The following is a 21,764-nucleotide window of genomic DNA, read 5'->3' as shown; positions in this document are numbered from 1 at the left end:
AATTCTGGGAATTTCCCCCTCAGGGCTCCGGATCCATCCAGAATTCCGGGAATTTCCCCCTCCCCCAGGACGCCATTTCCCGGGAACGCCTCCGGCATTCCCAGGGCTCGGGAGCTCCGGGCGGAATTCCCGGCGGGAGCCGGGGGGATCCCGGCTTTTCCAGGCGCTCCCCACGAGCGTCTCGCGGATCCTCAGTAGCCGGCGGAGCCGGGATCGGCCGGAATTCCGAAGAGCAGCGCGGCCTTGGCGTTGATGAGGAAGGTGCAGAGCAGGGACAGGAGCAGCACGGCCACGCCCAGGGCCAGCGTCAGCAGCTGGGAGCGGGAGCGGGAGCGGTCAGGAGAGGGAGCGGGATCGGGATTGGGATCGGTCAGGAGAGGGAGAGGGAGCGGGATCGGGAATGGGATCGGCCAGGAGAGGGAGAGGGAGCGGGATCGGGAATGGGATCGGTCAGGAGAGGGAGAGGGAGCGGGATCGGGAATGGGATCGGCCAGGAGAGGGAGAGGGAGCGGGATCGGGAATGGGATCGGTCAGGAGAGGGAGAGGGAGCGGGATCGGGAATGGGATCGGCCAGGAGAGGGAGAGGGAGCGGGATCGGGAATGGGATTGGGAATGGGATTGGTCAGGAGAGGGAGCGGGAGCGGGAACGGGAACGGTCAGGAGAGGGATCGGGTACGGGAACGGGAATGGGATCGGGAATGGGATCGGGAATGGGATCGGTCAGGAGAGGGAGCGGGAGCGGGAACGGGAACGGTCAGGAGAGGGATCGGGAACGGGAACGGGAATGGGATCGGGAATGGGATCGGGAATGGGATCGGTCAGGAGAGGGAGCGGGAGCGGGAACGGGAACGGTCAGGAGAGGGATCGGGAACGGGAACGGGAATGGGATCGGGAATGGGATCGGGAATGGGATCGGTCAGGAGAGGGAGCGGGAGCGGGAACGGGAACGGTCAGGAGAGGGATCGGGAACGGGAACGGGAATGGGATCGGGAATGGGATCGGGAATGGGATCGGTCAGGAGAGGGAGCGGGAGCGGGAACGGGAACGGTCAGGAGAGGGATCGGGAACGGGAACGGGAATGGGATCGGGAATGGGATCGGGAATGGGATCGGTCAGGAGAGGGAGCGGGAGCGGGAACGGGAACGGTCAGGAGAGGGATCGGGAACGGGAACGGGAATGGGAACGGGAATGGGATCGGTCAGGAGAGGGAGCGGGAGCGGGAACGGGAACGGTCAGGAGAGGGATCGGGAACGGGAACGGGAATGGGAACGGGAATGGGATCGGTCAGGAGAGGGAGAGGGAATGGGAACGGGAGTGGGATCGGTCAGGAGAGGGAGCGGGAGCGGGATCGGGAATGGGATTGGTCAGGAGAGGGAGTGGGAGCGGGATCGGGATCGGTCAGGAGAGGGAGCGGGAGCGGGATCGGGAATGGGATCGGCCAGGAGAGGGAACGGGAACGGTCAGGAGAGGGAACGGGAACGGGAATGGGATCGGTCAGGAGAGGGAGAGGGAACGGGAACGGGAACGGTCAGGAGAGGGATCGGGAACGGGAACGGGAATGGGAACGGGATCGGGATTGGGATCGGGAATGGGATCGGTCAGGAGAGGGATCGGGATCGGGATCGGGAATGGGATCGGTCAGGAGAGGGAGAGGGAACGGGAGCGGGAACGGTCAGGAGAGGGATCGGGAATGGGATCGGTCAGGAGAGGGAGAGGGATCGGGATCGGGAGTGGGATCGGGAACGGGATCGGTCAGGAGAGGGAGCGGGATCGGGATCGGGAGTGGGATCGGGAACGGGATCGGTCAGGAGAGGGAGCGGGATCGGGATCGGGAATGGGATCGGGATCGGTCAGGAGAGGGATCAGGAGAGGGATCGGGATTGGGATCGGGAATGGAAGCGGGATCGGGATCGGTCAGGAGAGGGATCGGATTGGGAACGGGATCGGGATCGGTATCGAGGGTTGGGGGGTTTGGGGATTGGGGATTGGGATCGCTCCAGGCTCCCTCCCTGTCCCATTCCTGGGGTCCCATTCCCAGTGCCCCACTCCCAGTGTTCCCAGTCCCACTCCCAGTGCCCCATTCCCGCTGTTCCCACTGTCCCATTCTCTGTCCCCCATTCCCAGTGTTCCCTGTCCCATTCCCACTGGCCCATTCCCAGTGTCCCATTCCCAGTGTTCCCAGTCCCATTCCCAGTCCCATTCCCGCTGTCCCACTCCCAGTGTTCCTAGTCCCATTCCCGCTGTTCCCAGTCCCATTCCCTGTCCCCCACTCCCAGTGTTCCCAGTCCCACTCCCAGTGTTCCCAGTCCCATTCCCGCTGTCCCACTCCCAGTGTTCCCAGTCCCATTCCCAGTGTCCCATTCTCTGTCCCCCATTCCCAGTGTTCCCAGTCCCATTCCCGCTGGCCCATTCCCACTGTCCCATTCCCAGTGTCCCATTCCCTGTCCCACTCCCAGTGTTCCCAGTATCCCATTCCCGCTGTTCCCAGTCCCACTCCCAGTGTTCCCAGTCCCATTCCCAGTGCCCCATTCCCTGTCCCCCATTCCCAGTATCCCACTCCCAGTGTTCCCAGTCCCATTCCCGCTGTTCCCAGTCCCACTCCCAGTGTTCCCAGTCCCATTCCCGCTGTCCCATTCCCAGTGTCCCATTCCCAGGATCCCATTCCCACTGTCCCATTCCCAGTGTCCCATTCCCAGTGTTCCCAGTACCATTCCCACTGTCCCATTCCCAGTGTCCCATTCCCTGTCCCACTCCCAGTGTTCCCAGTCCCACTCCCGCTGTTCCCAGTCCCATTCCCTGTCCCCCACTCCCAGTGTTCCCAGTCCCACTCCCAGTGTTCCCAGTCCCATTCCCGCTGTTCCCAGTCCCATTCCCTGTCCCCCACTCCCAGTGTTCCCAGTCCCACTCCCAGTGTTCCCAGTCCCATTCCCGCTGTCCCACTCCCAATGTTCCCAGTCCCATTCCCAGTGTCCCATTCTCTGTCCCCCATTCCCAGTGTTCCCAGTCCCATTCCCAGTGTCCCATTCTCTGTCCCCCATTCCCAGTGTTCCCAGTCCCATTCCTGCTGGCCCATTCCCACTGTCCCATTCCCAGTGTCCCATTCCCTGTCCCACTCCCAGTGTTCCCAGTATCCCATTCCCGCTGTTCCCAGTCCCACTCCCAGTGTTCCCAGTCCCATTCCCAGTGCCCCATTCCCTGTCCCCCATTCCCAGTATCCCACTCCCAGTGTTCCCAGTCCCATTCCCGCTGTTCCCAGTCCCACTCCCAGTGTTCCCAGTCCCATTCCCGCTGTCCCATTCCCAGTGTCCCATTCCCAGGATCCCATTCCCACTGTCCCATTCCCACTGGCCCATTCCCAGTGTCCCATTCCCTGTCCCACTCCCAGTGTTCCCAGTCCCACTCCCACTGTTCCCAGTCCCATTCCCTGTCCCCCACTCCCAGTGTTCCCAGTCCCACTCCCAGTGTTCCCAGTCCCATTCCCGCTGTCCCACTCCCAATGTTCCCAGTCCCATTCCCAGTGTCCCATTCTCTGTCCCCCATTCCCAGTGTTCCCAGTCCCATTCCTGCTGGCCCATTCCCACTGTCCCATTCCCAGTGTCCCATTCCCAGTCCCACTCCCAGTGTTCCCAGTCCCATTCCCGCTGTCCCACTCCCAATGTTCCCAGTCCCATTCCCAGTGTCCCATTCTCTGTCCCCCATTCCCAGTGTTCCCAGTCCCATTCCTGCTGGCCCATTCCCACTGTCCCATTCCCAGTGCCCCATTCCCTGTCCCCCATTCCCTGTCCCACTCCCAGTGTTCCCAGTATCCCATTCCCGCTGTTCCCAGTCCCACTCCCAGTGTTCCCAGTCCCATTCCCAGTGCCCCATTCCCTGTCCCCCATTCCCAGTATCCCACTCCCAGTGTTCCCAGTCCCATTCCCGCTGTTCCCAGTCCCACTCCCAGTGTTCCCAGTCCCATTCCCGCTGTCCCATTCCCAGTGTCCCATTCCCAGGATCCCATTCCCACTGTCCCATTCCCAGTGTCCCATTCCCAGTGTTCCCAGTACCATTCCCACTGTCCCATTCCCAGTGTCCCATTCCCTGTCCCACTCCCAGTGTTCCCAGTCCCACTCCCGCTGTTCCCAGTCCCATTCCCTGTCCCCCACTCCCAGTGTTCCCAGTCCCACTCCCAGTGTTCCCAGTCCCATTCCCGCTGTCCCACTCCCAGTGTTCCCAGTCCCATTCCCAGTGCCCCATTCCCTGTCCCCCATTCCCAGTATCCCACTCCCAGTGTTCCCAGTATCCCATTCCCGCTGTTCCCAGTCCCACTCCCAGTGTTCCCAGTACCATTCCCAGTGCCCCATTCCCTGTCCCCCATTCCCAGTATCCCACTCCCAGTGTTCCCAGTCCCATTCCCAGTGCCCCATTCCCTGTCCCCCATTCCCAGTATCCCACTCCCAGTGTTCCCAGTATCCCATTCCCGCTGTTCCCAGTCCCACTCCCAGTGTTCCCAGTCCCATTCCCAGTGCCCCATTCCCTGTCCCCCATTCCCAGTGTTCCCAGTATCCCATTCCCAGTGTTCCCAGTCCCATTCCCGCTGGCCCATTCCCAGTATCCCATTCCCAGTGTTCCCAGTATCCCATTCCCAGTGTTCCCAGTCCCATTCCCGCTGGCCCATTCCCAGTATCCCATTCCCAGTGTTCCCAGTCCCACTCCCGCTGTTCCCAGTCCCACTCCCGCTGTTCCCAGTCCCATTCCCTGCCCCATTCCCGGGCTCCCCTCTCCGTGCCCCGTGGCCGGCCTCACCTCGAGCTCCCTGCTGGCCACCAGGAAGATGCGAGCCCGGATGTCCTTCCAGCGGCTCTCGGTCCACGTGGAATATTCCCGGGAATCCCAGCGGCGCAGCTCGAAGGCCGGCGAGAGCGCGGGCGCCAGGCGGGAGCCGGAGCGGACGCAGCCGGGAAGGCGCGAGGAGGAATTGCCGGCGGGATCCAGCGGGCCCTGCACCCACCAGTACTCGTAGAGCTGGGAAAAACGGGAATGAGAGCCGGAAAAACGGGAATGAGAGCCGGAAAAATGGGAATGAGAGCCGGAAAAACGGGAATTAGAGTGGGAAAAATGGGATCCAGGGAGCCCTGCACCCACCAGTACTCATAGAGCTGGGAAAATGGGAATTAGAGTGGGAAAAACGGGAATTAGAGCTGGAAAAATGGGATCCAGCGGGCCCTGCACCCACCAGTACTCGTAGAGCTGGGAAAAACGGGAATGAGAGCCGGAAAAACGGGAATGAGAGTGGGAAAATGGGAATGAGAGCCGGAAAAATGGGATCCGGCGGGCCCTGCACCCACCAGTACTCGTAGAGCTGGGAAAAACGGGAATGAGAGCCGGAAAAATGGGAATGAGAGCCGGAAAAACGGGAATTAGAGCGGGAAAAATGGGATCCAGGGAGCCCTGCACCCACCAGTACTCGTAGAGCTGGGAAAAACGGGAATGAGAGCCGGAAAAATGGGAATGAGAGTGGGAAAATGGGAATTAGAGTGGGAAAAATGGGATCCAGCGGGCCCTGCACCCACCAGTACTCGTAGAGCTGGGAAAATGGGAATGAGAGCCGGAAAAATGGGAATGAGAGCCGGAAAAATGGGATCCAGCGGGCCCTGCACCCACCAGTACTCGTAGAGCTGGGAAAAACGGGAATGAGAGCCGGAAAAATGGGAATTAGAGTGGGAAAAATGGGATCCAGCGGGCCCTGCACCCACCAGTACTCGTAGAGCTGGGAAAATGGGAATTAGAGTGGGAAAAATGGGAATTAGAGCTGGAAAAATGGGATCCAGCGGGCCCTGCACCCACCAGTACTCGTAGAGCTGGGAAAAACGGGAATGAGAGCCGGAAAAATGGGAATGAGAGTGGGAAAATGGGAATTAGAGTGGGAAAAATGGGATCCAGCGGGCCCTGCACCCACCAGTACTCGTAGAGCTGGGAAAATGGGAATGAGAGCCGGAAAAATGGGAATGAGAGCCGGAAAAATGGGATCCAGGGAGCCCTGCACCCACCAGTACTCGTAGAGCTGGGAAAAACGGGAATGAGAGCCGGAAAAATGGGAATTAGAGTGGGAAAAATGGGATCCAGCGGGCCCTGCACCCACCAGTACTCGTAGAGCTGGGAAAATGGGAATTAGAGTGGGAAAAATGGGAATTAGAGCTGGAAAAATGGGATCCAGCGGGCCCTGCACCCACCAGTACTCGTAGAGCTGGGAAAAACGGGAATGAGAGCCGGAAAAATGGGAATGAGAGTGGGAAAATGGGAATTAGAGTGGGAAAAATGGGATCCAGCGGGCCCTGCACCCACCAGTACTCGTAGAGCTGGGAAAATGGGAATGAGAGCCGGAAAAATGGGAATGAGAGCCGGAAAAACGGGAATGAGAGCCGGAAAAATGGGAATGAGAGCCGGAAAAATGGGAATGAGAGCCGGAAAAATGGGAATTAGAGTGGGAAAAATGGGATCCAGCGGGCCCTGCACCCACCAGTACTCGTAGAGCTGGGAAAATGGGAATTAGAGTGGGAAAAATGGGAATTAGAGCTGGAAAAATGGGATCCAGCGGGCCCTGCACCCACCAGTACTCGTAGAGCTGGGAAAAACGGGAATGAGAGCCGGAAAAATGGGAATGAGAGCCGGAAAAATGGGAATTAGAGTGGGAAAAATGGGATCCAGCGGGCCCTGCACCCACCAGTACTCGTAGAGCTGGGAAAAACGGGAATGAGAGCCGGAAAAATGGGAATGAGAGCCGGAAAAATGGGAATTAGAGTGGGAAAAATGGGATCCAGCGGGCCCTGCACCCACCAGTACTCGTAGAGCCGGAAAAATGGGAATGAGAGCCGGAAAAACGGGAATTAGAGTGGGAAAAATGGGATCCAGGGAGCCCTGCACCCACCAGTACTCGTAGAGCTGGGAAAATGGGAATGAGAGCCGGAAAAATGGGAATGAGAGCCGGAAAAATGGGAATTAGAGCGGGAAAAATGGGATCCAGCGGGCCCTGCACCCACCAGTACTCGTAGAGCTGGGAAAATGGGAATGAGAGCCGGAAAAACGGGAATTAGAGTGGGAAAAATGGGATCCAGGGAGCCCTGCACCCACCAGTACTCGTAGAGCTGGGAAAAACGGGAATGAGAGCCGGAAAAATGGGAATGAGAGCCGGAAAAATGGGAATTAGAGTGGGAAAAATGGGATCCAGCGGGCCCTGCACCCACCAGTACTCGTAGAGCTGGGAAAATGGGAATTAGAGTGGGAAAAATGGGAATTAGAGCTGGAAAAATGGGATCCAGCGGGCCCTGCACCCACCAGTACTCGTAGAGCTGGGAAAAACGGGAATGAGAGCCGGAAAAATGGGAATGAGAGCCGGAAAAATGGGAATTAGAGTGGGAAAAATGGGATCCAGCGGGCCCTGCACCCACCAGTACTCGTAGAGCTGGGAAAATGGGAATGAGAGCCGGAAAAATGGGAATTAGAGCTGGAAAAATGGGAATTAGAGTGGGAAAAATGGGATCCAGGGAGCCCTGCACCCACCAGTACTCGTAGAGCTGGGAAAATGGGAATGAGAGCCGGAAAAATGGGAATGAGAGCCGGAAAAATGGGAATTAGAGCGGGAAAAATGGGATCCGGCAGGCCCTGCACCCACCAGTACTCGTAGAGCTGGGAAAATGGGAATTAGAGTGGGAAAAATGGGAATTAGAGCTGGAAAAATGGGATCCAGCGGGCCCTGCACCCACCAGTACTCGTAGAGCTGGGAAAAACGGGAATGAGAGCCGGAAAAATGGGAATGAGAGCCGGAAAAATGGGAATTAGAGTGGGAAAAATGGGATCCAGCGGGCCCTGCACCCACCAGTACTCGTAGAGCTGGGAAAATGGGAATGAGAGCCGGAAAAATGGGAATTAGAGCTGGAAAAATGGGAATTAGAGTGGGAAAAATGGGATCCAGGGAGCCCTGCACCCACCAGTACTCGTAGAGCTGGGAAAATGGGAATGAGAGCCGGAAAAATGGGAATGAGAGCCGGAAAAATGGGAATTAGAGCGGGAAAAATGGGATCCGGCAGGCCCTGCACCCACCAGTACTCGTAGAGCTGGGAAAATGGGAATTAGAGTGGGAAAAATGGGAATTAGAGCTGGAAAAATGGGATCCAGCGGGCCCTGCACCCACCAGTACTCGTAGAGCTGGGAAAATGGGAATGAGAGCCGGAAAAATGGGAATTAGAGCTGGAAAAATGGGATCCAGGGAGCCCTGCACCCACCAGTACTCGTAGAGCTGGGAAAATGGGAATGAGAGCCGGAAAAATGGGAATGAGAGTGGGAAAATGGGAATTAGAGCGGGAAAAATGGGATCCAGGGAGCCCTGCACCCACCAGTACTCGTAGAGCTGGGAAAAACGGGAATGAGAGCCGGAAAAATGGGAATGAGAGCCGGAAAAATGGGAATTAGAGCGGGAAAAATGGGATCCAGCGGGCCCTGCACCCACCAGTACTCGTAGAGCTGGGAAAAACGGGAATGAGAGCCGGAAAAATGGGAATGAGAGCCGGAAAAATGGGATCCAGGGAGCCCTGCACCCACCAGTACTCGTAGAGCTGGGAAAAAACGGGAATGAGAGCCGGAAAAACGGGAATGAGAGCCGGAAAAATGGGAATGAGAGTGGGAAAAATGGGATCCAGGGAGCCCTGCACCCACCAGTACTCGTAGAGCTGGGAAAATGGGAATGAGAGCCGGAAAAATGGGAATGAGAGCCGGAAAAATGGGAATTAGAGCGGGAAAAATGGGATCCAGCGGGCCCTGCACCCACCAGTACTCGTAGAGCTGGGAAAATGGGAATGAGAGCCGGAAAAATGGGAATGAGAGTGGGAAAATGGGAATTAGAGCGGGAAAAATGGGATCCAGCGGGCCCTGCACCCACCAGTACTCGTAGAGCTGGGAAAATGGGAATGAGAGCCGGAAAAATGGGAATGAGAGCCGGAAAAATGGGAATTAGAGCGGGAAAAATGGGATCCAGGGAGCCCTGCACCCACCAGTACTCGTAGAGCTGGGAAAAACGGGAATGAGAGCCGGAAAAATGGGAATGAGAGCCGGAAAAATGGGAATTAGAGCGGGAAAAATGGGATCCAGGGAGCCCTGCACCCACCAGTACTCGTAGAGCTGGGAAAATGGGAATTAGAGTGGGAAAAATGGGAATTAGAGCTGGAAAAATGGGATCCAGCGGGCCCTGCACCCACCAGTACTCGTAGAGCTGGGAAAAACGGGAATGAGAGCCGGAAAAATGGGAATGAGAGCCGGAAAAATGGGAATTAGAGTGGGAAAAATGGGATCCAGCGGGCCCTGCACCCACCAGTACTCGTAGAGCTGGGAAAAACGGGAATGAGAGCCGGAAAAATGGGAATGAGAGCCGGAAAAAACGGGAATGAGAGCCGGAAAAATGGGAATGAGAGCCGGAAAAATGGGAATTAGAGTGGGAAAAATGGGATCCAGCGGGCCCTGCACCCACCAGTACTCGTAGAGCTGGGAAAAACGGGAATGAGAGCCGGAAAAATGGGAATGAGAGCTGGAAAAACGGGAATTAGAGTGGGAAAAATGGGATCCAGCGGGCCCTGCACCCACCAGTACTCGTAGAGCTGGGAAAAACGGGAATGAGAGCCGGAAAAATGGGAATGAGAGTGGGAAAATGGGAATGAGAGTGGGAAAAATGGGAATTAGAGTGGGAAAAATGGGAATGAGAGCTGGAAAAATGGGAATGAGAGCCAGAAAAATGGGAATTAGAGCGGGAAAAATGGGAGTTAGAGCCGGAAAAATGGGAATGAGAGCCGGAAAAATGGGAATTAGAGCTGGAAAAATGGGAATGAGAGTGGGAAAATGGGAATTAGAGCTGGGACAATGGGAATTACAGGCAGGCATTACAGGCAGGAAAACCAGGAATGCCAGCAGGAAAACCGGGAATGCCAGCAGGAAAACCGGGAATCCCGGCCGCAATCCAGGCTCCATTCCCGGCACATCCCAGCTCCCGCTTCCCTCCCCGTTGTCCCTCTGAGGAGGCAATTCCCGCAATTCCCGCAATTCCCGCTTTTCCCGCTTTTCCCACTTTTCCCACTTTTCCCGCTCTTCCTGTTCTTCCCACTCTTCCCACTTTTCCCACTTTCCCCACTTATCCCGCTTTTTCCACTTTCCCCACCTTTCCTGCTTTTCCCACTTTTCCCGCTCCTCCTGCCTTTCCTGTTTTTCCCGCTTTTCCTGCTTTTCCCGGTCTTCCCACTTTTCCTGTTCTTCCCACTCTTCCCGTTTTTCCCACTCATCCCACTTTTCCCGCTCTTCCCACCTTTCCTGCCTTTCCCGTTTTTCCCACTTTTCCCACCTTTCCCACCTTTCCTGCCTTTCCCGTTTTTCCCACTTTTCCCATTTTTCTCACTTTTCCCGCTCTTCCCACTTTTCCCACTCCTCCCGCTCTTCCCCCTCCTCCTGCTTTTCCCACTTTCCCCGCTTTTCCCACTTTTCCTGTTCTTCCCACTCTTCCCACTTTCCCCACTCTTCCCGTTTTTCCCACTCTTCCCTCTCTTCCCACTTTCCCCACCTTTCCCGCTTTTCCCACTCTTCCCATTTTTCCCCACTTTTCCCGCTTTTCCCACTTTTCCCGTTATTCCCACTTTCCCCACTCTTCCCGCTCTTCCCACTTTTCCCACCTTTCCCGCTTTTCCTGCCTTTCCTGTTTTTCCCACTTTTCCCATTTTTCTCACTTTTCCCGTATTTCCCACTTTTCTCACTTTCCCCGCTCTTCCCACTTTTCCCACTCCTCCCGCTCTTCCCACTCCTCCTGCTTTTCCCACTTTTCCTGCTCTTCCCCCTCCTCCTGCTCTTCCCACTTTTCCCACTATTCCCACTTTTCCTGCTCCTCCTGCTTTTCCCGGTTTTCCCACTTTCCCCGCTTTTCCCTCTTTTCCTGCTCCTCCTGCCTTTCCCGTTTTTCCCGCTTTTCCTGGTCTTCCCACTTTTCCTGTTCTTCCCACTCTTCCCACTTTCCCCACTCTTCCCGTTTTTCCCACTCTTCCCACTTTTCCCGCTCTTCCCACCTTTCCTGCCTTTCCCGTTTTTCCCACTTTTCCCACCTTTCCCACTTTTCCTGCCTTTCCCGTTTTTCCCACTTTTCCCACCTTTCCCACTTTTCCTGCCTTTCCCGTTTTTCCCACTTTTCCCACTTTTCTCACTTTCCCCGCTCTTCCCACTTTTCCCACTCCTCCCGCTCTTCCCACTCCTCCTGCTTTTCCCACTTTCCCCACTTTTCCTGCTCTTCCCCCTCCTCCTGCTCTTCCCCCTCCTCCTGCTCTTCCCACTTTTTCCCACTATTCCCACTTTTCCTGCTCCTCCTGCTTTTCCCGTTTTTCCCACTTTCCCCGCTTTTCCCACTCTTCCTGTTTTTCCCACTCTTCCCACTTTTCCCGCTCCTCCTGCTTTTCCTGTTTTTCCCACTTTTCCCACTTCTCCTGCTATTCCCGCTCTTCCCACTTTTCCCGTTTTTCCTGTTTTTCCCACTCTTCCCACCTTTTCCCACTTTTCCCGCCTTTCCCGCCCCGGCGGCTGCCGGGGCCTCACCTGGGGCTGGGCGCCGGGCGCTTTCCCGGGATTCTGGCATTCCTCGCGGGACAGGCTCACCCTGGTGCCCGTCAGGTTGCCCAGCACCAGCTGCACCAGCTGGGTGGTGTTGGCAGGGCTGGACACGGCCACGTAGTGCTGCGGGAACGGGCCTGGAAAAGCCGGAAAAGCGGGATTGGGAACGGGAATTCTGTGGGAAAGGGGTTAGGGAATCACAGCCAGGATGGACACGGCCACGGAAGGCTGCGGGAACGGGCCTGGAAAAGCCGGAAAAGCGGGATTGGGAACGGGAATTCTGTGGGATTGGGGTTAGGGAATCACAGCTGGGCCTGGAAAAGAGGGAAAAGTGGGATTGGGAACGGGAATTCCGTGGGATGGGGGTTAGGGAATCACAGCTGGGCCAGGCTGGACACAGAAGGCTGCGGGAAAGGGCCTGGAAAAGCGGGAAAAGCGGGATTGGGAACGGGAATTCTGTGGGAGAGGGGTTAGGGATGGGAAAAGGGAGAGTTCAGGTGGGAAAAATGGGATTGGGAATGGGAATTCCGTGGGATTGGGGTTAGGGAATCACAGCCGGGCTGGACAAGTGCCTGGAAAAGCGGGAAAAGTGGGATTGGGAACGGGAATTCTGTGGGATGGGGGTTAGGGATGGGAAATGGGGGAGTTGAGGTGGGAAAAATGGGAATGAGAGCTGGAAAAATGGGAATTCTAGGTGGGAAAAGGGGAACGGCAGCTGGGAAATCCGGGATTCCAGCGGGAAAAGGGAAATCCAGGATTCCAGCTGGGACAAAGGGAAATCCGGGATTCCAGCTGGAAAAGGGAAATCCGCGATTCCAGTGGGACAAAGGGAAATCCGGGATTCCAGCTGGAAAAGGGAAATCCAGGATTCCAGTGGGACAAAGGGAAATCCGGGATTCCAGTTGGAAAAGGGAAATCCGGGATTCCAGTGGGACAAAGGGAAATCCGGGATTCCAGCTGGAAAAGGGAAATCCAGGATTCCAGTGGGACAAAGGGAAATCCGGGATTCCAGTGGGACAAAGGGAAATCCGCGATTCCAGTGGGACAAAGGGAAATCCGGGATTCCAGCTGGAAAAGGGAAATCCGGGATTCCAGTGGGACAAAGGGAAATCCGGGATTCCAGCTGGAAAAGGGAAATCCGGGATTCCAGTGGGACAAAGGGAAATCCGGGATTCCAGCTGGGACAAAGGGAAATCCGGGATTCCAGTGGGAAAAGGGAAATCCGGGATTCCAGCGGGAAAAAGGGGAAATCCGGGATTTCCTTCCCGGCTCTCCCGGGGTTTCCTCACCCAGGATCCCCCTGAGGTCGGGTTTGATGAGGGACTGGAACCAGGAATTGTTGGAGTTGATCAGGAATCCGTAGAGCAGCCGCGTGACCTGGGAAAAAGCGGGAATTCCGGGAAAATTGGGAATTCTGAGTCCAGGGATTCCAGCTCGGGGACTCCAGGGAAACGGGAGATCCCAGCACAAGCGGGAATTGCAGCCCCAGCATTCCCAGCATTCCCAGTCTCCATTCCTGGTATTCCCAGTCTCTGTTCCTGGTATTCCCAGCATTCCCAGCATTCCCAGTGTCCATTCCCAGCATTCCCAGTGTCCCTTCCCAGCATTCCCAGTCTCTGTTCCCGGCATTCCCAGTATTCCCAGTCTCCATTCCCAGTATTCCTAGTGTCCCTTCCCAGCATTCCCAGTCTCTGTTCCCGGCATTCCCAGCATTCCCAGTCTCCATTCCCAGTATTCCCAGTGTCCCTTCCCAGCATTCCCAGTCTCTGTTCCCGGCATTCCCAGTATTCCCAGTCTCCATTCCCAGTATTCCCAGTGTCCCTTCCCAGCATTCCCAGTGTCCATTCCCAGTGTCCGTTCCTGGCATTTCCAGTGTCCATTCCCGGCATTCCCAGTCTCCATTCCCAGCATTCCCAATCTCCGTTCCTGGTATTCCCGGTATTCCCATTCTCCATTCCCGCCATTCCCAGTCTCCATTCCCAGTATTCCCAGTGTCCGTTCCCAGCATTTCCAGTGTCCCTTCCTGGCATTCCCAGTCTCCATTCCCAGCATTCCCGGTGTCCCTTCCCAGCATTCCCAGTTTCTGTTCCCGGCATTTCCAGTGTCTCACCGCAGCATTCCCAGTGTCCATTCCTGGCATTCCCAGTCTCCATTCCCAGTATTCCCAGTATCCATTCCTGGGATTCCCGGTGTCTGTTCCCAGCATTCCCACTATTCCCAGTCTCCATTCCCAGCATTCCCAGTCTCCATTCCCGGCATTCCCAGTCTCCGTTCCTGGCATTCCCAGTGTCCATTCCCAGCACTCCCAGTGTCCATTCCCAGCATTCCCAGTGTCCGTTCCCAGCATTCCCGGTATTCCCAGTCTCCATTCCCAGCATTCCCAGTCTCCGTTCCTGGCATTCCCAGTGTCCATTCCCAGCACTCCCAGTGTCCATTCCCAGTATTCCCAGTCTGTGTTCCCGGCATTCCCAGTCTCCATTCCCAGTATTCTCAGTGTCCATTCCCAGCATTTCCAGCATCCATTCCCAGTGTCCCTTCTCAGTATTCCCAGCACTCCCAGTGTCCGTTCCCAGCATTCCCAGTCTCCATTCCCAGTCTCCATTCCCGGCATTCCCAGTGTCCATTCCTGGCATTCCCAGTCTCCATTCCCGGTATTCCCAGTATCCATTCCTGGGATTCCCGGTGTCCGTTCCCGGCATTCCCACTATTCCCAGTATTCCCAGTCTCCATTTCCAGTATTCCCAGTATTTTCAGTGTCCATTCCCAGTATTCCCAGCATTCCCAGTCTCCATTCCCAGCATTCCCGGTGTCCCTTCCCAGCATTCCCAGTCTCTGTTCTCGGCATTCCCAGTGTCCCACCCCAGCATTTCCAGTGTCCATTCCCAGTATTTCCAGTCTCCATTCCCAGCATTTCCAGTCTCCATTCCCAGCATTCCCAGTGTCCATTCCCAGCATTTCCAGTCTCCATTCCCAGCACTCCCAGTATCCATTCCCAGCATTTCCAGCGTCCCTTCCCAGTATTCCCAGTGTCCATTCCCAGTCTCCATTCCCAGCATTCCCAGTCTCCATTCCCAGCATTCCCAATCTCCATTCCCAGCATTCCCGGCATTCCCAGTCTCCGTTCCCAGTCTCCATTCCCAGCACTCCCAGTCTCCATTCCCAGCATTCCCAGGCTCCGTTCCCAGTCTCCATTCCCAGCATTCCCAGGCTCCGTTCCCAGCACTCCCAGTCTCCATTCCCAGCATTCCCAGCATTCCCAGTCTCCATTCCCAGCACTCCCAGTCTCCGTTCCCAGCATTCCCGGTCTCCGTTCCCAGTCTCCATTCCCAGCACTCCCAGTCTCCGTTCCCAGCATTCCCAGTCTCCGTTCCCAGCATTCCCAGCACTCCCAGTCTCCATTCCCAGCATTCCCAGGCTCCGTTCCCAGTCTCCATTCCCAGCACTCCCAGTCTCCGTTCCCAGCATTCCCGGTCTCCGTTCCCAGTCTCCATTCCCAGCACTCCCAGTCTCCGTTCCCGGCATTCCCAGTCTCCGTTCCCAGCATTCCCAGCACTCCCAGTCTCCATTCCCAGCATTCCCAGGCTCCGTTCCCAGTCTCCATTCCCAGCACTCCCAGTCTCCGTTCCCAGCACTCCCAGTCTCCATTCCCAGCATTCCCAGCATTCCCAGTCTCCATTCCCAGCACTCCCCGTCTCCGTTCCCAGCATTCCCGGTCTCCGTTCCCAGTCTCCATTCCCAGCACTCCCAGTCTCCATTCCCAGCATTCCCAGTGTCCATTCCCAGCATTCCCAGTCTCCATTCCCAGCACTCCCAGTCTCCGTTCCCAGCATTCCCGGTCTCCGTTCCCACCGTTCTGGGATCCGCCCGGATGCTCTCGGTGCCCTCGGCTCCCCCGGCGAGCGTGAACAGCGTCCGGGCGAGCAGCGTGGCCACCTGCGCCAGCGCCTGCGGGGAACAGCGGGGAAAGGGCGGGCTCAGCCCCCGACATTCCCGGGAAACGGCGGGAAACGGGCGGGAAAAGAGCCGGGATCAGCCCCGAACATTCCCGGGAAACAGCGGGAAAAGGGTGGGAAAAGGGATCAGCCCCGGCCATTCCCGGGAAACGGCGGGAAAAGGGCGGGGTCAGCCCCGGACATTCCCGGGAAACGGGCGGGAAAAGAGCCGGGATCAGCCCCGAACATTCCCGGGAAACGGCGGGAAAAGGGCGGGGTCAGCCCCGAACATTCCTGGGAAAAGGGTGGGAAATGGGATCAGCCCCGGCCATTCCCGGGAAAAGGGTGGGAAAAGGGTGGGAAAAGGGCGGGACCAGCCCCGGCCATTCCCGGGAAAAGGGTGGGAAAAGAGCGGGATCAGCCCCGAACATTCCCAGGAAATGGCGGGAAAAGGGCGGGGTCAGCCCCGAACATTCCTGGGAAACAGCGGGAAAAGGGCGGGAGAAGAGTGGGAAAAGGGCGGGAAAAGAGCCGGGATCAGCCCCGGCCATTCCCGGGAAAAGGGTGGGAAAAGGGTGGGAAAAGAGCCGGGATCAGCCCCGGCCATTCCCGGGAAACAGCGAGAAAAGGGTGGGAAAAGGGCGGGATCAGCCCCGGCCATTCCTGGGAAAAGGGTGGGAAAAGAGCGGGATCAGCCCCGAACATTCCCAGGAAACAGCGGGAAAAGGGCGGGGTCAGCCCCGGACATTCCCGGGAAAAGGGTGGGAAATGGGATCAGCCCCGAACATTCCCGGGAAAAGGGTGGGAAAAGGGCGGGAAAAGAGCCGGGATCAGCCCCGAACATTCCCGGGAAACAGCGGGAAAAGGGTGGGAAAAGGGCGGGATCAGCCCCGGCCATTCCCGGGAAAAGGGTGGGAAAAGAGCGGGATCAGCCCCGAACATTCCCAGGAAACGGCGGGAAAAGGGCGGGGTCAGCCCCGAACATTCCTGGGAAACAGCGGGAAAAGGGCGGGAGAAGAGTGGGAAAAGGGCGGGAAAAGAGCCGGGATCAGCCCCGGCCATTCCCGGGAAACAGCGAGAAAAGAGCCGGGATCATTCCCGGATCATTCCCAGCCATTCCCAGGAAAAGACCCGGATCATTCCCGGGAAAAGAGCAGGAAAAGGGCAGGATCAGCCCCGGCCCTTCCCAGGAAAAGAGCGGGAAAAGAGCCGGATCATTCCCGGCTCCTGAATCCCAGGAATTCCAGGATCCCGAATCCCAGGAATTCCCAGATCCAGAATCCCAGGAATTCCCAGCTCCCAAATCCCAGGAATTCCAGGATCCCGAATCCCAGGAATTCTCAGATCCCGAATCCCAGGAATTCCCAGATCCCCAATCCCAGGAATTCCCAGATCCAGAATCCCAGGAATTCCCGGCTCCCCAATCCCAGGAATTCCCGGCTCCCGAATCCCAGGAATTCCCGAATCCCAGGAATTCCCGGCTCCCCAATCCGAGGAATTCCCGGCTCCCGAATCCCAGGAATTCCCGGCTCCCCAATCCGAGGAATTCCCGGCTCCTGAATCCCAGGAATTCCCAGCTCCCCAATCCCAGGAATTCCCGGCTCCCGAATCCCAGGAATTCCCGAATCCCAGGAATTCCCGGCTCCCGGCCACCTTGGCCGTGTCGGTGACGAATTCCAGCTGCTCCTCGGGCGTCAATCCCTCGGGATAACGGATCCCGATGTTCTCGGCGGTGTCGTAGATGCTCTGGAAATACCTGGGAACGAAACCAGGGCAAAATCTGGGAATGCCGGGAATTCCAGCCCAGAGGGAAAAAATCCCCGCTGGAAAAGGGCTCCGAGCGCTGCCCATTCCCGAGGAATTCCCGAAGAATTCCTGAGGAATTCCCGAGGATGGGTTGGAATTGGCTCTTCCAAAGCTTCTCCGCTTGGAATTCCAGGGATTTTTCCTGGCTCTGGTTGGAATTCCGGAGCCCATTCCATGGGAAAACGTGGGAAGGAAAATTCCCGGCGGGATTGGAAGGATCCAAGGCAAGAGCTGGGATTTGGGATTGCTGGGATTTGGGAATGGTCATTAATTAATGATTAATTGCTCATTAACGGCTGATCCCAGCCAGAATTCCAAGGCGATTCCAGCTGGGATTCCCAGATTCCCGAGGCCCCCGACATTCCCAGGAAAGCTGGGATGATCCCAAAGGGATCCCAGAGCCGGGATTTGGGATTCAGGGAAGCTCCTCCCCTGCCGAGATTCCCAGGAAATGAGAAAAGCCGGGAAAGGGGAGATCCCAGGGCACATTCCAGGATTTTCAGGGGATCCAGGGAAGCCGGAGGTGGGAATTCCATGGGGAGTGGGAGCAGCAGGAAAAGGGGAAGGGATTGAGGCGGAAAAATGGGAATTCTGGGCAGGAAATCGGGAAAGAATTCCCGGAGAGAGCGGGGAGAGGCTGGCCCGGGGAATTCCATGGATTTTCCATGGATTTTCCATGGGTTTTCCATGGATTTTCTCCATGGATTTCCCATGGATTCTCCATGGATTTTCCATGGGTTCTCCACGGATTTTGCATAGATTTTTTCATGGTTTTCCATGGCTTTTCCATGGATTTCCCATGGATTTTCCATGGGTTTTTCATGGATTTTCCATGGATTTTCCATGGTTTTCCATGGATTTCCCATGGCTTTTCCTTGGGTTTTCCATGGATTTTCCATGGATTTCCATGGATTTTCCATGCATTTTCCATGGATTTTCCATGGTTTTCCATCAGTTTTCCTTGGATTTTCCATGGTTTTCCCATGGATTTTCCACGGATTTCCCATCCCTGGAAGCACCCCAGGATCCCGGGAACGTCCCTGCCCACGGATCGGCATCATTGAGATCCCAACATTCCAGGCTGGGAATGGAACAATTCCAGCAACTCTGAGAACTCCGGCAATCCGGGAAAGGCCGATCCCTCCCCCATTCCCGCTCCGGATCCGAGAATTCCCGCGGAAAAGCCGGATCGGGGTCAGGCGGGGTCAGGCAAAAATAAAAACCCCTGGAATTGGAACGATCCCAAAAAAAAGGCGGGAAAGCGCCGGGAGCAGCCTCTGGAATCGCAGCTGCGGCTCCGGCGCCTGCCGGGCTCCGGGCCTGGAATCGCTTCCCAAAAAAAGCCGGAATTCTCTCGCCTGTCCGAGCGATTCCCTCGCGCTCCTCCGAGCATTCTCGGCCTTCCCACGGGAACGGGGCGGGGGAGAGGCCGGGAAAAATCCCGGAGTTCGCCTGGGAAATCCCTGGAATTGGGGCCGGGGGGGGAGGTTTGGGCAAGGGGATTCGGGATGGGATTGCATTGGGGGGGCTGCAATTCCCTTAAAAATGCCGGAATTCTGGGATGGGATTCCATGGGAAGGGTGAAATCCTGGTAAAATCCTGGAATTCTGGGATGGAATTCCATGGGGAGGGTGAGATCCCCTTAAAAATCCCGGAATTCTGGGATGAAATTCCTTCAGAAAGGGTGAGATCCTGTTAAAAATCCTGGAATTCTGGGTTGGGATTCCATGGGAAGGGTGAAACTGTTAAAAATCCTGGAATTCTGGGATGGGATTCCTTCAGAAAGGGTGAGATCCTGTTAAAAATCCCGGAATTTTGGGATGGAATTCCACTGGGAAGGGTGAAATCCTGGTAAAATCCTGGAATTCTGGGATGGGATTCCATGGGAAGGGTGAAACTCTGTTAAAAATCCTGGAATTCTGGGATGAAATTCCTTCAGAAAGGGTGAAATCCTGGTAAAATGCCGGAATTCTGGGATGGGATTCCACGGGGAAGCCAAAATCCTGCTGGCAATCCCTGGATTTTTGGGATTAAAATCCACAGGGAAGCTGAAATCCCCTTAAAAATCCTGGAATTCTGGGATGGGATTCCTTCAGAAAGGGCGAAATCCTGGTAAAATGCCGGAATTCTGGGATGGAATTCCATGGGAAGGCTGAAACTGTTAAAAATCCCGGAATTTTGGGATGGGATTCCTTCAGAAAGGGTGAGATCCTGTTAAAAATCCCGGAATTCGGGGATGGAATTCCACAGGGAGGGTGAGATGCTGTTAAAAATCCTGGAATTTCAGGATGGAATTCCTTCAGAAAGGGTGAGATCCTGTTAAAAATCCTGGAATTCTGTGATGGAATTCCATGGGAAGGGTGAGATGCTGTTAAAAATCCCGGAATTCTGGGATGGAATTCCACTGGGAAGGGTGAAATCCTGGTAAAATCCTGGAATTCTGGGATGGGATTCCATGGGAAGGGTGAGATCCTGTTAAAATCCCGGAATTCTGGGACGGAATTCCACTGGAAAAGGTGAGATCCTGTTAAAAATCCCGGAATTCGGGGATGGAATTCCTTCAGAAAGGGTGAAATCCTCTTAAAAATCCCGGAATTTTGGGATGGAATTCCATGGGGAAGGGTGAAATGCTGCTGGGAATCCCCGGAATTTGGGGGAAATCCATGGAATTGTGTCAGGGAAAGGTTCAGCGGCTCCTGGGGAACGGAATCCGGGATCATCCTGGGGTTTTCTGGGATGGGATTCCATGGGGAGGGTGAGATGCTGTTAAAAATCCTGGAATTCTGGGATGGGATTCCACAGGGAAGCCGAAATCCCCTTAAAAATCCCGGAATTCTGGGATGGAATTCCATGGGGAGGGTGAGATGCTGTTAAAAATCCCGGAATTCTGGGATGGAATTCCACGGGGAAGCCGAACCCCCGCTGGAAATCCCCGGCTGTTTTGGGCTGGGGAGTCCCGCGGTGAAGCCGCAATTCCCAGAATTCCCAGAATTTCCGGTGTTTACCCGGCGCGCAATTCCCGGAATTCCCAGGGTTTACCTGTTGCAGAATTCCTGGAATTCCCGGAATTCCCGGGTTTTTACCAGTTGGGGAATTCCCGGAATTCCCATTTTTTACCTGTTGCAGAATTCCTGGAATTCCGGGAATTCCCAGGGTTTACTCATTGTGGAATTCCCAGAATTCCTGGTTTTTGCCCACTGCAGAATTCCCAGAATTCCCATTTTTTACCTGTTGCGAATTCCCGGTTTTTACCCATTGGGAAGTACCCAGAATTCCCAGAATTCCCGGTTTTTACCCGTTGCAGAATTCCCAGAATTCCCAGAATTCCTGGTTCTTACCCATTAAGGAATTCCTAGAATTCCCAGGGTTTACCCATTGCGGAATTCCCAGAATTCCCATTTTTTTACCCGTTGGGAATTCCCGGTTTTTACCCATTGGGAAATACCCAGAATTCCTGGTTTGTGCCCATTGCAGAATTCCCAGAATTCCTGGAATTCCCAGGGTTTTTTACCTGTTGCGGAATTCCCAGAACTCCCAGAATTCCCATTTTTTTACCCGTCGCAGAATTCCCAGCACTCCCAGCATTCCCAGCACTCCCAGTTTTCTTACCCGTTGCAGAATTCCCAGAATTCCCAGCACTCCCAGCATTCCCAGTTTTTTTACCCGTTGCAGAATTCCCAGCACTCCCAGCACTCCCAAAACTCCCGGAATTGCCATTTTTTTACCCGTTGCGGAATTCCCAGCATTCCCAGCATTCCCAGAACTCCCGGAATTCCCGTTTTTTTACCTGTTATGGAATTCCCAGCATTCCCAAAACTCCTAGCATTCCCATTTTTTTACCCGTTGCAGAATTCCCAGCACTCCCAGCATTCCCAGCGCTCCCAGTTTTTTTACCCGTTACAGAATTCCCAGAATTCCCAGCACTCCCAGAATTCCCATTTTTTTACCCGTTGCGGAATTCCCAGAATTCCCAGCATTCCCAGCACTCCCAGAACTCCTGGAATTCCCGTTTTTTTACCTGTTGCAGCATTCCCAGCATTCCCAGTTTTTACCCATTACAGAATTCCCAGCACTCCCAGAATTCCCGTTTTTTTACCCGTTGCGGAATTCCCAGCATTCCCAGCATTCCCAGCACTCCCGGAATTCCTGTTTTTTTACCTGTTGCAGCATTCCAGCATTCCCAGTTTTTACCCATTACAGAACTCCCAGCACTCCCAGCAATCCCAGAATTCCCGTTTTTTTACCTGTTATGGAATTCCCAGCATTCCCAGAACTCCTGGAATTCCCCTTTTTCTACCCATTACAGAATTCCCAGCATTCCCAGCACTCCCAGAACTCCTGGAATTCCCGTTTTTTTTACCCATTGCAGCATTCCCAGCATTCCCAGTTTTTACCCATTACAGAATTCCCAGCATTCCC

The 21,764-nt window shown here is 55.6% G+C and overlaps 2 protein-coding genes across 2 annotated transcripts in view; both read right to left on the bottom strand.

The window, feature by feature from the left end:
* Positions 1 to 21,764, bottom strand: part of NCSTN (nicastrin) — a 43,574-nt gene continuing 21,810 nt past the window's right edge. Inside the window, exons 9-14 of the mRNA XM_048288427.1 lie at positions 17,193 to 17,414; positions 15,457 to 15,552; positions 12,897 to 12,984; positions 11,593 to 11,744; positions 4,786 to 5,004; positions 1 to 314 (exon numbers count right to left, since the gene is read on the bottom strand). Coding sequence (XP_048144384.1) covers positions 192 to 314; positions 4,786 to 5,004; positions 11,593 to 11,744; positions 12,897 to 12,984; positions 15,457 to 15,552; positions 17,193 to 17,414 — 900 coding nt within the window. The 3' untranslated portion in view covers positions 1 to 191. The remainder of the gene's footprint in view (positions 315 to 4,785; positions 5,005 to 11,592; positions 11,745 to 12,896; positions 12,985 to 15,456; positions 15,553 to 17,192; positions 17,415 to 21,764) is intronic.
* Positions 12,991 to 15,449, bottom strand: LOC125318177 (uncharacterized PE-PGRS family protein PE_PGRS20-like). Its single transcript, XM_048288659.1, has 2 exons — positions 14,473 to 15,449; positions 12,991 to 14,437 (listed from the first exon to the last, which is right to left on the bottom strand). The coding sequence occupies exons 1-2, from the start codon at positions 15,435 to 15,437 to the stop codon at positions 14,146 to 14,148; spliced, it is 1,257 nt and encodes a 418-aa protein (XP_048144616.1). The 5' UTR covers positions 15,438 to 15,449; the 3' UTR covers positions 12,991 to 14,145.

The sequence above is a fragment of the Corvus hawaiiensis genome, chromosome 29 (assembly GCF_020740725.1).
Source record: "Corvus hawaiiensis isolate bCorHaw1 chromosome 29, bCorHaw1.pri.cur, whole genome shotgun sequence".
Taxonomy (NCBI): domain Eukaryota; kingdom Metazoa; phylum Chordata; class Aves; order Passeriformes; family Corvidae; genus Corvus; species Corvus hawaiiensis.
The sequence above is the reverse complement of the archived record's forward strand: the minus strand, read 5'-3'. Positions and strand labels throughout refer to the sequence as shown.